The sequence below is a fragment of the Apodemus sylvaticus genome, chromosome 16 (genome assembly GCF_947179515.1).
Source record: "Apodemus sylvaticus chromosome 16, mApoSyl1.1, whole genome shotgun sequence".
NCBI classification, from domain to species: Eukaryota; Metazoa; Chordata; class Mammalia; order Rodentia; family Muridae; genus Apodemus; species Apodemus sylvaticus.
Window position 1 is genome coordinate 19,816,170 of NC_067487.1, and position 15,271 is coordinate 19,831,440.

Below are 15,271 nucleotides of genomic sequence, written 5' to 3' on the forward strand. Positions count from 1 at the left end.
ACACTTGGCAGACTGACAGAGTTCTCACTGCAGTTTTGACTATCAGAAAAGGACCTATTAGCAGTCCCACTATAAAAGAGCTTAATGATCATAGATATAATTTTAGGAATTCATGAAGGATCATAATTAGGACTTAAGAAGTCACTTATTTGTCTATATAGCATCACTACAAGACAGTATATCTTCATGGATCTGCAGAGATGTGCTTCAAAGGGGTGTGCTACTACTTAGTGATTGTTATATATGTTTAATAATAATAGAAAAAGCATATTAATAGCAGAAATCTTTCCTAAAACGAATCTCTTACAGCTTTACTTAATAAGGGCAAAACTGTCACAGATTATATAATAATCCGAAGCAAGCCTTTTCTGCATGATCACCTACTAGTTATTAGCTTGTTCCATTATGGTTCCTGACAGATGAGTGTGTTATCTTGTACAGACATTGTTCATGATAATCTTAAACAGTTATAACTGTAACATCAGGATCTGTGTTCACAGACCACTTTACCAGATATTGTGATAATGAAACTGTTTAAAATATGGTGAGGATTAGTGAAATAAGACATAGAAATCTGAGCAGGGCAGTGGTGGTACATGCCATTAATCCCAGCGCTTGGGAGGCAGAGGCAGGCAGATTTCTGAGTTTGAGGTCAGCCTGGTCTACAGAATGAGTTCCAGGACAGCCAGGGCTATAGAGAGAAACACTGTCTAGAAAATCCAAAATAAAATAAAAAAAAAATTAAAAAAAAGACATAGTAATCTTTTTCTGAGCCAGGGCTACACAAAAAGACCCTGTCTCGAAAAACCAAAAATAAATAAATAAATAAATAAATAAAATCATTTTCTGGAAAATCATACCCACAGAGGTTTGAAACAGGTCTTCTATAGACTATAATTTCTAAAAATAAATGCATTATTTTCCAACTGCAATGAAATTAAGAGAATATGATGAGACATACCTTTAAAAGAAGATTAAACTAAACTAAACATCACTTGAGGGTATTAAACTCTCTTCAAAATGGAAAAAAAAACAGAGACATATCACAAATGTAAGGAATTCAAATGATAAGAACTGGATTCCTAAAATGGAGAACAGTCAAATAAAACAATCATTTTTACTAAAACATTAGTTTAGCTGTAGAAAAAGCTTTGGATGCCTGGCAATTCACATGGGATTTTAAGAATAAATTTATATATATATAATTCTTTTGTCAAATTGTACCACATTAGCATATTTTTTGCATTTTTGTCTCGTAATGTCTTCAAGCGCTACCAGGATTTTAGCACTATCACCAAAACAACCTCATTATTCTCCATTTTGTTTCTTAATGGGCCATAATTTCATGTGCCATATGAAATCTTTTGTCATGATTTCTCTGACTCCACTGTGAACTGGTAATACTTTATAAAGCACACTTCAGAAATGGAAACCTGGTGGATAATGAAAAGGTATTTAGTTCACTAGCCCTTGACCATTTTGCTATAACCATACTCTCCCAAGGCAGTGATAGCCATAATTGATTTTATTTTCTTTGAAGAACTAGAAAGAGGAAAAAAGCTCAACACAATGACTTTTAAATTAGAAGTATTAGGAAAAGATTATAAATTAAGGGTGCTCATTACATTTAAATAAAAAAGGTGGAGATCTTTATCTTAAACCAAGTCTCTGTATTATAAAGTATGAAAGAACTTGAGTATTTCACTGCTGGAATGAGTGCTTAGTTAATGCAGCACATAAGTTCACTGCAATATTCAAAGAACAGAGAAGTAGATTCATATAGGGAATAGAAGTAACATAAAATATCCCACTCAAAGAACTCTCAATGGAAACAATAAATCTGCTAAACAGAGGGTGATAGACCAGCCATACATATGCGACAGGTATGGTATTGTAATGATTGACACAGAAATGAGAAACTAGAACAGAGCCTTCTTGCCTCTCAATAGATAGCTTTAAAAAGGTTACGGGGGAAGGATAAAATTAGTTAGTCTCTACATGCATTATAGTTAAACTGAAGAAAAGAGAAGAGAAAATACATCACAAAGGGAAACCTGTTGAATTCACAATTAATGAAAAGAGTATGGCATAATATTGTAGTTAGATTTGTCATAAAAAGATGGGGGCTTATTTATTATGACAGAATGATTACTAAATACATGACAAAATGTCTATGACTTTGTCATACATAGTAGATTAACAGAAAAAGAAAACTGTTTGAAGACCCAGTTTAGAATGCAATGAGCAAGGTATTCATAGAAGATTCAGTTGCAATGGTGTGGTAGAAAACATCTCTGAGTGTGAAGGTGTATCGGAATCCCAAGTGCATAGATTTAAAGAAAATCCTCACATGTCAAGAAATACAGAATATTAGATTTATCTCACAAATAGATGTGATCAGCATAATCTTTAAATTATTGAGAGATTCAAAGACATCCTAATGCTTTGTGAAAATGTAGTTTCTTATCTATCTTTGTTTTCAAGTAGTTTAGCATGCTTTCCTTCTACATAAATGGCTATTTGATAGGCAAAAATGTATCTACATAACTCAATAGACTCTTGTATTGTCATATATGATACCACAGTAGTACCAAATTATCAAAAATATGGCATTATACTTAGTATTAATCAAAATCAAAACTGTCTTTTAGACAAGACAGAATAAATGATTCTGAGTACATAATATCTTCATATCAAACTGCTAACCACTTTTCTGAGTGTGTCGGGGTCTAAGTCTGTTTTTCACTCTATACAGAATTCTTTAAGTGGACGAAAGCTGCAGTAAGTTCAGTCAAAGCAGACGTCTAATGTTTTCTTTTCACACAGATCAATTGCCTTTCGTATTTAATAATGAACTCATGTTTTAACATCATAAGTTATTATATGCCTTGTTATATGCCAAAATAATAAATCTGGAAATGCATCTTATCCAGATTCAAGAATAAAAGTTATATATTCACGTGTCAAAATTTCACTATTATTTAATTCCTTTGCAGAATCTTAATTGTCTTGTAAAATGTAGTGACTTCGTAAGATGCAGCTAAAGGTAGAGGTAAAAATAGATGGTAGCTGTTGCACTCATCAGCTCACAGCAGGTGTGGTTACCCACATAAGACATTAAAAGATCAAGTGCATATGAGGAAACGACTCTTAAGGTCTGCACATGTCTGAAAAGGTGTTTAGCAGCTGTGGACAGACAGGAACTTTTCTTGAGAAGTTGACTTTGCTAGGTTGTGCATGTTCCACTGGTTGGTCCCATCCTTGTTTGCCATGTGCACATCATGGACAGGACTAAGTGACCAACCCTTGTAAGATGGATATTTGTAACAACTTGCATATGGGATTGGTATAGATACTCACAATTATTTGATTAAAAGCTGACTATCATATTTCCCATTCAGAAACATTTTATTATATGTTATTTATATCATTGACACACTGAGGTTTGAATAAAACCCAACTCCTTACACCAGTAATATCTCCTTGCCAGTGTATTGCCGTTTGCATTATGAATTATGTTTTAGATATTCATATTCAACTTTATTAAGTTTTAACAATCTTTAGAAGATATTTGTGTGTGAGTGTGTGTCTTTGTGAAGATTATTCTTGTGTATGTATGTGCATGCGTGGGGCAGTATATATTTTGTTTTTAGAATTTCAATTTTATAAGCTAAATTCTAAAAAATAATCATGGATGAAACAGACACCTCAAAATCCACAGTAAATATATCCATGAATGTTTGAATAAAACATACCTCCTTTGTAACAAGTAAGATTTCATTAGTTTTACAGTGTACTAGACATGTCTGAGAATTAGAAGACAGTAGGTCAAGAGATACCTTTACACATGAGTAATAAAGAGACTCGGCACAATGGTGGTCAGCAGAGATGGGACAACACACCCTCACTTGATGAAACTGTTCATTATGTATTCGATTATTCCATTTGTTTTGCATAATGAACGATGATAAATGCAACATGTAGGCAATAGGTACGTACTCTGTGGGAACCGTGGTGGGTTGTCATTGACATCAGTCAAGGTAATATTAACAGTTGTGGATCCAGAAAGGCCGCCAACTTGCCCAGCCATGTCTTTGGCTTGAATGACCACGGAGTAGTGCTCTCTGGCTTCTCTATCCATGTTATGTAAAGCTGTCCGAATGACTCCTGGAATATGCAAATGAAAAGAAAACAATCAGTAAAAGTCGTACATTGAACACATAACATTTTTAAGACAAATGAATAATGTTTTCAGTACTAGTTTTTGAAATAGCAAATTCTAAGTGAGAGCTATTTTTAGAAAAACATTACATCTCATTATTATTCAAAAACCAAATCACTGATACATTTATTGGCATGCACATATTATACCATGGTTTTGTTTTGTTTTGTTTTGTTTTTTGGGTTTTTTTTTTCTTTTGGTCTCAAAATAATAATCTTTTATTGTAGGTTTCCTTGGTTAGATGGCTCCCATGGTAGCCTTCAACCTAGAGATGTGTGTGGGCATCAGAGGACAATTTGTGAATATATTTTCTCTCTTTCTATAATACTGTAGGATGTAAAGATCACACTCCTGTCACTGGGCATTGTAGAGATGTCTTTACCCATTGAGTCACATCATTGACTTGCAAACATTTCAAAACATTCCCATTACCATGGCTTAATCCTTGCTCATCCTTGAGACAAATGCCAGCAATGTTCACCAGGTTCACATTTCATTAGTTTTCATTGTATCCTATTAGAGGTTACCAAATGCAACATCTTAGTTTTAATTTTTCTATACTATTTTATACACACTATATTGACATAAGATGATATAGTTATTAAGGAAGATTACAGAAAAAAGAGAAACTCTATAGAAAAGGCAAGTGAATCAAACCACCGTATACGATACAGGATGGACGTTAGTGTTTTTCTGTCTCTCTTCTTTTCAACTGAATTGATTAGATTTACAGTGATTTTGGTTGGAAAGCCCTAGGCACTAGAAAAAAAATGGTATCACAATTTCAAGCATAGTGAAAAAATAATTGAGGCCATTTGGTGAGATATTTTGCCGAAGGTAAACAGAGGAAAAAAAAGATTGGTATCAAGATAAATTCTAACAATATGATAATACATGAATCATTTAATTCATGCATATGCAAAAGCCTCTAGTATTCATCTTACAAAGAACAGTGCTTCATCATATATGCAAATGACACAATTGGGAAAAGGAATCATGTAGGAATGAACACAGATAGGATGCATAAAACTATTACATAAATGGTAAACACAATGGATATTTGTGGTATTTGAAAACTAAAGATAATTTCATTAAGAAAAATATAATATAAATAGAACTTTTATTTTAAGTAGAGTAAAAATGTTACACAGATTAATCTTTACCATATAATTATTAAATTGATATTCTATAATTCATAAATATCTAAAGAAAGCTACCAACCACTGCACAGTAAATGGCAGTGTTCTTTTTTATATTTACTTTGAAGTGTGATTTTTGAAGGATTGTGTATGTAAATAATATGCAAAGCTTCTTGCTCCAAAACTCATTGATATCACAGTTTAACCCTTCCTGTGTACTGAATCTGTTTCCTGAACCAACTAGAAAGAAACATGATAGCCAGATGGAGTATAGGAAAAACAGGTCATATTCCAGAACAACACACATATCTCAGAAAAAATGGGTCTTGTTATCATCTAAATCTACAAATTTCCTTAAGGCAGTCCAGTAAGCCGATGAACTATTAGTCACCATTAGATGCATGTGAAGGAGTATTCTAAAAATTGAATATTGTTATCTTATTAAAAACTGACCATTATTAACAAACTTAGATACATATGAGTACCTGGAGTACCTAGAGGTGGTTAATAGTATTTCTTTCAACCTTTCTATAGATTTTATTTGAGAATCAGATTCTATGTCCTTTGAAAACTAGAAAGAAAAAATGCAGCTTAATCACATATATTCTGTAATTCTACACCCTCATAGCATTATAGACAACCACTGTCTCTCAGAGTAGGAAAATTTTTATAAGCCTTCACGGGCACCTCATTACCATTTATCTTCCAGGGTTAAAGTAAGGGTCATTTTTTGTTTTCAAATTCCTATAATTCCAGGAAATATATAATGATGTATATTCACATGTTTCTAGCTGATAAGAAATTATTTTTTATTATTCTAAAGCTCTATTTTCCTCTTCTTAATCATCTCTCCCATTTGGCAATCACTGGAAAACACTATATTTTTTTTCTTTTTGAACTGTTTACTATTTATAAATATTACATAATTTAAATATAAGGTATTTTCTAATTTGGTAAATATATGGTATTTCTAGTGAAGACTGTCTTCTTCATACCTTCTTAGGTTCCTTTTTGCCATATTTGCCATACCATAGAATTTTCTTTGCTTTGAGTTCTAACTCTTCATTGTCTCTATGTAACAATGTTAGATCTCAATATATTAGCATATCAATACCGCTATATAGATATAGCAAATATTACATATCAAAGGATTTTTTACTGCTGTCTTAGATGATTATAGACAAAATTGCCTCAAATATCTGTGTACTGGATTTTATATTATCTTGCTTGACAGGTTGTCTGTTATAACCACATCAATAGTGATTACGTTAGAAGTACTTTTTGAAAAAGTAAAATCAATATGGTCACAGCATATAACATTTTCATTAGCAAATTTTAAAGAAAAAATATGAAGCATCACCTTAGTTGTCATAAGGTGCCAACTTAGAAAAAAGAAACCATATGCTGCCAACACAGAAAAAGAAAGTTAATTTTTGTATATGTTAGGGGAATGCGTGTGTTCCATTGTGAATGTCTGTTTTTCTAACAATGTTTTTCTGTACAAATTTAACAGGAATCATTGCCTTTTCTTCTATGATTCTAGGTTAAATCAACAGGATATGATTGCCTGTGTATCATTACATTTTTTCCTCATTATTTTCTCCAATAAATGATTGGAGCCTCCTTAATGCTATGTCCATTTTTCTTTCTTTCTTGTCACTCATGTTTCGCAAGCGTCTTGGTAGGGAGGCACTTGTTACTGTGAATTATTCTCTGCTTAATACAATTGAAGCCTCATCTGATTATAAACATTATTTCTTGAGTCTCATTCATTGGAAGACCTTAAGATTTTGTTTCTTAACTGATGGTATTCATATAACAACAATTTCCAAAGTGTTTTCTTGAATTTTTAGCCAGTAACTAAGAGTACAAGAGGAAAATATTACCTAAATTTGGCTCATTATTTACCAGCACAGAAGATTGCAAAATAAATATGCCTAATAGACAAGAATAAATAAATATGCATACATAATCAGATTGTTACAGAAGCTTCTTATGTTCACAAAGCATTTATACTAAGAACTCATAAATTCCCCTTCATTGTAAAGTAGACGTTTTGCATTTTGCTCAATTGCTGGGAATCTAACACATTTCTCCAGCATAACAGACATTGCAAGAATCAATGAGCTACTGAGCAAAGGAAGAAAAGGAAGCATTGGAACATGTGTGAAAGTGAGATATTTTTATAGATTAAAGACTTAAAAATACGATCTTACTAGAAATGTGTGTGTAATTGTGCTAGAAAATTAATAGCAAAAAACCTTTGTGATATAGGATCATAAAACAATTTAGACAAGGCCTTCAAGGTGCAGAAAACATAAGCAAATACTTGTAATATGTTTGCATTAAATTAGAAGACAGAATATACACATTATACATATATATATGTATAGCATATGATAAATATTTACCATAAATATGTTAAATATTTATAAAATATTTTTCAGAAATAATATATGACAATTATAAAATGAGCATTTTTAGTGCTAAAAACCAATCACTATATTATATTTACATAAAACACATCTTACAGTTTCCAAATAAAACCATTGATAGACAAAAGAAATGATCAGTATGACAAGTTATCATACGAATGTAAATAAACAGCCAGGCAATATTTTAATTCACAAAAATGCAAAAGTAGGTGAACTTACAAATGTAAAATGAGCAATAATCACAAAGGTACAAAGTAAACAGTACTGAGAGGCACAGAGAGCAAGAGTATAACTGCTGTTCAAAGTAAAGTAACATGGTAGTCAGTATAAAAGAACTTCATGGGAAGTTTTGCTTTTCAAAAAAAGAAAGAAAGAGAAAGGAGAAAGGGAGAGAGAGACAAGAGAAGGAAAAGACAATGAAAAAGATAATTACATTATACTCTATCCATCTCACTACTGGGCCTATCTCTAATGAACATGATAACAGTATGCTTATGAGACACCTGTATTCTCATCATTATATCAGCAGTCACAGATAGCAAAGAGGAAGAAACATCTTATATGTAGTGCAGTAAGTAGTATCTAGCCATTAAAAATAAAATCTTCCCATTTTAGAAAATATATATGCAATGATAGTCTTGTGCTAAATTAATCTGGGCACATAAAGAGAACTACTCAGTCAAATGTGAAATCTAACATGTTATGGTGAAGCTTATTGATGAGGGGGGTGGGTGGAGGTTAGCACCTTCTTCCTATACATTGAATCCTGAGTTAAAATTTTCATACTACAACACCCACCCCCATACACTCTTACACACTGATGAGATTGAAAACAGAGCAGTGAATCCTCACTCACAAATGTAAGGTAGAAAATGGGATGAAAAAGTTTGCAAATCATTCTAAGGTATCATCTGATAAAGTAGCATTAAAAGGACCATGAAAAACCATATAGCAACAAATTTTAAATTCAAAAAGCAAGGAGGAAAGTGAAGATCTTCCTCTCCTAGCAAAATGATAGACATTGGAAGCAACACGAATGCCTTGTACAATCTAATTATTACATGGTATGTTTCTATGATTATATAATATATTAACCCATCAATAGTTATAAATACTATATTTATATATTTCAAACGAAATTAGTATTAAATGTTACAAATGCAGTTGGAGCTGTTTTGTGGCTAGCAGTGCTTACTCTTGAAGCAGGACAACCTGACACAAAATCTCTGTAATTCACATGAAGAAGCCAGGCATGGCTTTACATGACAGTTCCAAACTGTTGGGAGGTGGAGACAGGCAGGTCCTGGGAGCTTGTTGGACAGTTTACATAACTGAAACAGGACCTTTATAGTCTTGGTCTTAAATAGTAAGGTATGAGAAATTAGAGAACAGCACCTGGTATCCTTCATTGTCCTGTCTATGATCAAATAAAGGTGCATGTACATGTGAAATTCTCTCTCTCTCTCTCTCTCTCTCTCTCTTACACACACACACACACACACACACACACACACACACACACACCAAAAGCAAAGCAAAACAGAATGAAACAAAAGTCAATGAAACTACCAAAAAAAAAAAAAACTTACAAATTGTTTTTTTTTTCTTTCTCCTTAATCCCTCTGAATCCCCAAGATGATAGCCAGACATTATCTACCTTGGGGGTACATTTTTATCTAGTAATGAATCCTATAGGAAATTTCCTAAAATATACAATTCATAGTGTGCTTTACTGTCTCCTAGATATCTCTCAGTTTAATTTAGTTAGTAATCAAGACAAAAATGATTAATGCAAATTAACATCAGGTTAAAGCACCATTATATTTAGACACCCTGTATGAGGATACAGGGATGTGTAACACAGACATATATCTTGGTGAAAATATAATCTCATGATTCTCATAATTGAACAACATTTACTCAGAATTAACAAAACATGGTATATACATTTAAACAAGTTTCATATAGGTTTGCCTTTCAATATTATGAACACTCAAAACTTTTGATATATGTAAAAGTTTCCCTTACTATTCATTATATAGCTTGATTTCTAAATGTAATTTTAATTTAGAAATATGAAAATTATTTGAATTGCCTATCTTCTTGTAATCTAAGTGTATATATTTCTATATATTCTGATGTTTTGGTATTGGTTTAACAAGTTATTTATGCTTCTGTAACTTCCTGTTTCCACTTAAAGATGTATGAGAAAATCTGTCAATTGTACCATTCTTATGAAAGAGAGTTCCTTGTACTAAGGATTTGGAAGTGTGGATGAAGCAGAATAATTTGGCATGTGAGACAAGTATAAAAGCATGTCTGAATCCAGAAAAAAAAGCAATGGATTTATCATATATGTACATACATACATACATACATACATACATACATGCATACATACATACAGTAACATATATACTTTATATTATATATTTCATATTATAACGTGTATGTGTATGTATTTGTGTGTGTGTGTGTGTGTTTGTACATATGAACTGTTGATGTTCCTGTGAATTTAACAGTGGTCTGAACTACCAGCTTTTAATCATTGTGATAGCTACAGCTGCTAGGAGGCACAGTTGTGTCTCAAGTGACAAAGGCACACTTCTTAACTGAAGGTCACAGTGCATTGTGGGTTGTATTTCAGCATTTTACTTTTCTCTTGTATTATGGGTTTAACTAATAAAAAATAAAGATAAAATATTACATGGGATTCTGGTATCACAAACTTTAAAGGAAGCTATCATTTTGCTTAACACACTATTATTCATTGAACAAATATATATATTGAGATTGATCTAGGTGGTAGAAAAGAAATTCAACCTTGCCTGAAAACAGGCTGACAGAAGTCAAACCTGAGTTTGAGAGTGATGGCAACAGAAGGCCTCATGGCAGCTGTTCAATGAAGCCAATTTTATTTTCCAGCACTATAAGGGCTCAAATTACCACCTGTTTTTGAATAAAGAGAATGCCAGTCTTGGAAATGAGAAAATTGTCCAAAGAAAAGTCTGATTAAGCAACATTTTAGCTCACATCACAAAGTATAATCTCAAAGATAGATAGATAGATAGATAGATAGATAGATAGAGAAGATAGGTAGATAGTTAAAGATAGATAGATAAAAGATAGATAAAAGATAGATAGATAGAAGATAAGTATACAGAAGATAGATAGGGAGATAGAAAATAGATAGATAGATAGACAGACAGATAGATAAATAAAATAGGTATATGGATAGTAGATAGATAAAAAAGAGATAGATAGATAGATAGATAGATAGATAGATAGATAGATAGATAAAAATAGGTAGATGGATAGTAGATAGATAAAAAAGAGATAGATAGATAGATAGATAGATAGATAGATAGATAGATAGATAGACAGATAGATAGACAGATAGATAAATAAAATAGGTATATGGATAGTAGATAGATAAAAAAGAGATAGATAGGTAGATGGATAGTAGATAGATAAAAAATAGATAGATAGATAGATAGATAGATAGATAGATAGATAGATAGATAGATAGATATAGTCAGAATCTGCCTCCAGTCTCCAATCTGAAAGCATTCTAGCCATTGTCATTTAACCATGGAAATCACTATAGATGATCCAGGTTCATACCAAAAGATGAAATGCTGAACAGGACTGAATGTTAGAACCTCAATGCATGTTGGCTTCTTTTTTATTTTCTATATGCTGATGAAGAATTATGAAGACATTATAACTTCCCATTTTATAAGGAATACTTTTTTATACCTGGTGATATGAAACCACTTTCTGACAGATTTTCTGAACAAATTCTTCCTTGCTATTTTGGATATATACATAGAGTTTGTATTACAAATTCACATTTGTTTGACATTTATAGTTTGGATAGGTGTATGATAGGTGTGTTTATATTTATTGATATATCTTTAGATTATAATTACATCATAACATGCAAACTCAGATGCTTAAAATAATAATTAGTGAAGAAAAAGGGGGCCCATTGTATTGAAACAAAAAAAGGAGAAATATATGAGTATATGAGAAATTTGGAAATGAGGAAAGGGAAGGAGTAAATTATATTATAATCTGAATAAGAGGAAGAAGAAGAAAAAGAAGAAGAAGAAGAAGAATAAGAAGAAGAAGAAGAAGAAGAAGAAGAAGAAGAAGAAGAAGAAGAAGAAGAAGAAGAAGAAGAAGAAGAAGAAGAAGAAGAAGAAGAAGAAGAAGAAAAGGAGGACGAGGAGGAGGAGGAGAAGGAGAAGGAGGAGGAGAAGAAGAAGAAATACTTTTCAAAATAAAAAGGGAAATACTGCCAAGACAATACCAGGTGAAATATCCACAGGTATCTTGAAAAAAAAAAAAAGCCCGAGAAAATATGGAAGTGCAAAATGACCTTTGTGCAAGTGTCTTCTAAGACTAAACACTGATCAGGAGGACATGGTTTAACTATAGCCTCAGATTTCTCTATCAGTGAGCTACATGGAGTTGCCAATATCTTTAATTACAAAAAGCTCTCTTCTCTATGAAGAATTGAGTTTGAATTTTGACAAGGGACTGTATTGAATTTGTAGATTGCTTTTGCTAAGATGGCCATTTTTACTATATTAATCCTGTCAAACAATGAGCATGGGATACCTTTCCATATTCTGAGATCTTCACTTTCTTTTTTCAGAGACTTGACATTCTGGTCATACAGATCTTTCACTTGCTTGGTTAGAGTCACAACAAGGTATTTTATGTTATTTGTGATTATTGTGAAGGATGTTGTTTCCCTTAACTCAATTCTTGACAGAGTTAGAAAAAGCAATTTGCAAATTCATTTGGAATAACAAAAACCCAGGATAGTTTTTAGGGTAGTGAAAACTATTCTCAACAATAAAAGAACTTCTGGGAGAATCACCATCCCTGATCTCAAGCTGTATTACAGAGCAATAGTGGTTAAAAACAAACAAACAAACAAAACTATATGGTATTGGTACAGTGACAGGCAGGTAGATCAATAGAATAGAATTGAAGACCCAGAAATGAACCCACACAACAATGGTCACTTGGTCTTTGATAAAGGAACTAAAACCATCCAGTGGAAGAAGGATAGCCTTTTCAACAAATTGTGCTGTTTCAACTGGAGGTCAGCATGCAGAAGAATACATATCTATCCATTCTTATTTCCTTGTACAAAGATCAAGTACAAGTGGATCAAGGACTTCCACATAAAACCAGACACACTGAAACTAATAGAAAAGAAACTGGGGAAGAGCCTCAAGCACATGGGCACAGAGGCAAATTTCCTGAACACAACACCAATAGCTTATGTTCTAAGATCAAGAATTGACAAATGGAACCCCATAAAATTACAAAGTTTCTGTAAGGCAAAGGAAAATGTCAATGAGACAAAATGGCAACCAACAAATTGGGAAAAGATCTTCACCAATCCTACATCTGACTAATGTCTAATATATACAAAGAACTCAAGAAGTTAGACTCCAGAGAACCAAATAACCCTATTAAAATTGAGGTACAGAGCTAAATAAAGAATTCTCAACTGAGGAATACAGAACAGCTGAGAATCACCTAAAGAAATGTTCAACATCCATAGTCATCAGAGAACAGCAAATCAAAACAGCCATGAGATTTGACCTCACACCAGTCAGAATGGCTAAGATCAAAAACTCAGGTGACAGTAAGTGTTGGTGAGGATGTGGAGAAAGAGGATCACTCCTCCACTGCTGGTGGGATTTAAAGCTGGTACAACCACTCTGGAAATCAGTCTGTCAGTTCCTCAGAAAATTAGACATAGTCCTACCTGGAGTTCTGGGGCCTCTGATTGGTTGATATTGTTGTTCTTCCTATGGTGTTGCAATCTCGTTTTTCTCCTTTAGTCCTTTCCCTAACTCTTCACTGGGGTCTCTGTGCTCAGTCCAATGGTTGGCTGCAAGCATTTGCATCTATATTGGTCAGGCTCTCACTGAGCCTCTCAGTGTATAGCAATACAATCAGTAAAGGCTGAAGAAATGCTATTGCAAATAATGGTACCTGTTTCAACATGTCAAGAAAGGGGTTCACAGTATTGATGAGTGGCTAGTGTCTAACTAAACATCAATTGTCTACATAAAGCATACATCAATGAAAACAAAAATGACTATCTACAACCAAAGTACATTGATTTACATTTGTTAGATAATAATCAAAATTTATTTGAATCAGATCATCTGTATTATTTGAATTGCAACAACATATTAGATATGAATGATAAATTATGACAATATTCAATGAAAGTATACTGATAAAGGCAACTGACTTTACAGCCTACAAGTATTTGCATATTTTGTACTACAGAATATTTATCAGTAAAATATGTATATGCATACAATGAAATATAAACACACAAATTTCTTTTTCTTAAATAGGATTTCATATTATTGCCAAGGATAAATGTATTTGAGAGAAGTCATGTAATATAAAAATTCTTTCAGGTAATTTTTTTTTTAGACAGAGAAAAATCAAAGAGGAGAGTCATCTCACCTAAAATAAAAAGGAAATTCTTATATATGATACATTGAAATATAATCATGTAACAGCCTGGGAGATAAGAACTATAATGCTTCTGGGTTTGGTGCAAATAAGACATAGTCGTTGTCATATTTTATGTGATGAAATAATATCTTCTTATGTTTCTGCACTATTGAATTGTATATTCTATAAAGAAAAGAGAGTAGTACTAGGCTGAAAGCAGGAAATGACTTAAGAGATGATTACACAAAAGTAAATAAATTAGAAGTGCAGAGCAGTGTCAGATTCAGAGTGTTTGCTCATGAAGGAGCTGTGTAGTATGGAAGGGAAAAAGACATAAAGGATGATAGGAAATGGTTGGTCTTAGAGCAGATCGTGAGCAGTATTTGTTTTATACTTTCAGATTTCTACAATGGTCCCTATGGTGTGTGTGTGTGTGTGTGTGTGTGTGTACTATGCTGCAAGCCCAAGTTTGAACTTGTTCAGTACCACTCATATCAGAAACTCAGAAAAGATATTCTGTGTCATACAGTATATCAGCAGATCAATAAGAACATCACTTCAACCCTATCATAAAGGTAAGATAAAAAACCTTTTAACCTGATGACATTAGCAAAGGAACCAGTATATCCTGATGCTCAAATATTGAATCCTGGTCCCAAAAGAGGAAAAAAAAAAAAAACCTGAAGACCAAAGCACAGGGACAAAGATAAAAAAGGAGGAGGTGTGGCATGCTGGAAGAAAAGTGTTTCAGAGAATAGGATCTGTTCAAGTGTGTCAAATGCCGCTGCTCTGTCAAGTAGGATACAGCCAGAGCAGGCTGCAGACAGAATTGAAAGCGCAGGCATAATAATGGGAAGTGCGGCCGCCTGACCTAAATTTTAGCAGTGGATATGAGGTGAAGGAAGTGTTACGGAGGCATTTTGAAGTGAATTTTTAAAGACAAGTAGACCAGGGCAAGCTGTCTGATTACA

The 15,271-nt window shown here is 32.9% G+C and overlaps 1 protein-coding gene across 5 annotated transcripts in view; it reads right to left on the reverse strand.

Moving 5' to 3' along the window:
* Positions 1-15,271, reverse strand: part of Cdh18 (cadherin 18) — a 283,071-nt gene that overhangs the window by 95,240 nt on the left and 172,560 nt on the right. For all 5 annotated transcript variants that reach the window (XM_052159672.1, XM_052159677.1, XM_052159674.1 and 2 more), the window contains one exon: positions 4,000-4,167. In XM_052159672.1, coding sequence (XP_052015632.1) covers positions 4,000-4,167 — 168 coding nt within the window. The remainder of the gene's footprint in view (positions 1-3,999; positions 4,168-15,271) is intronic.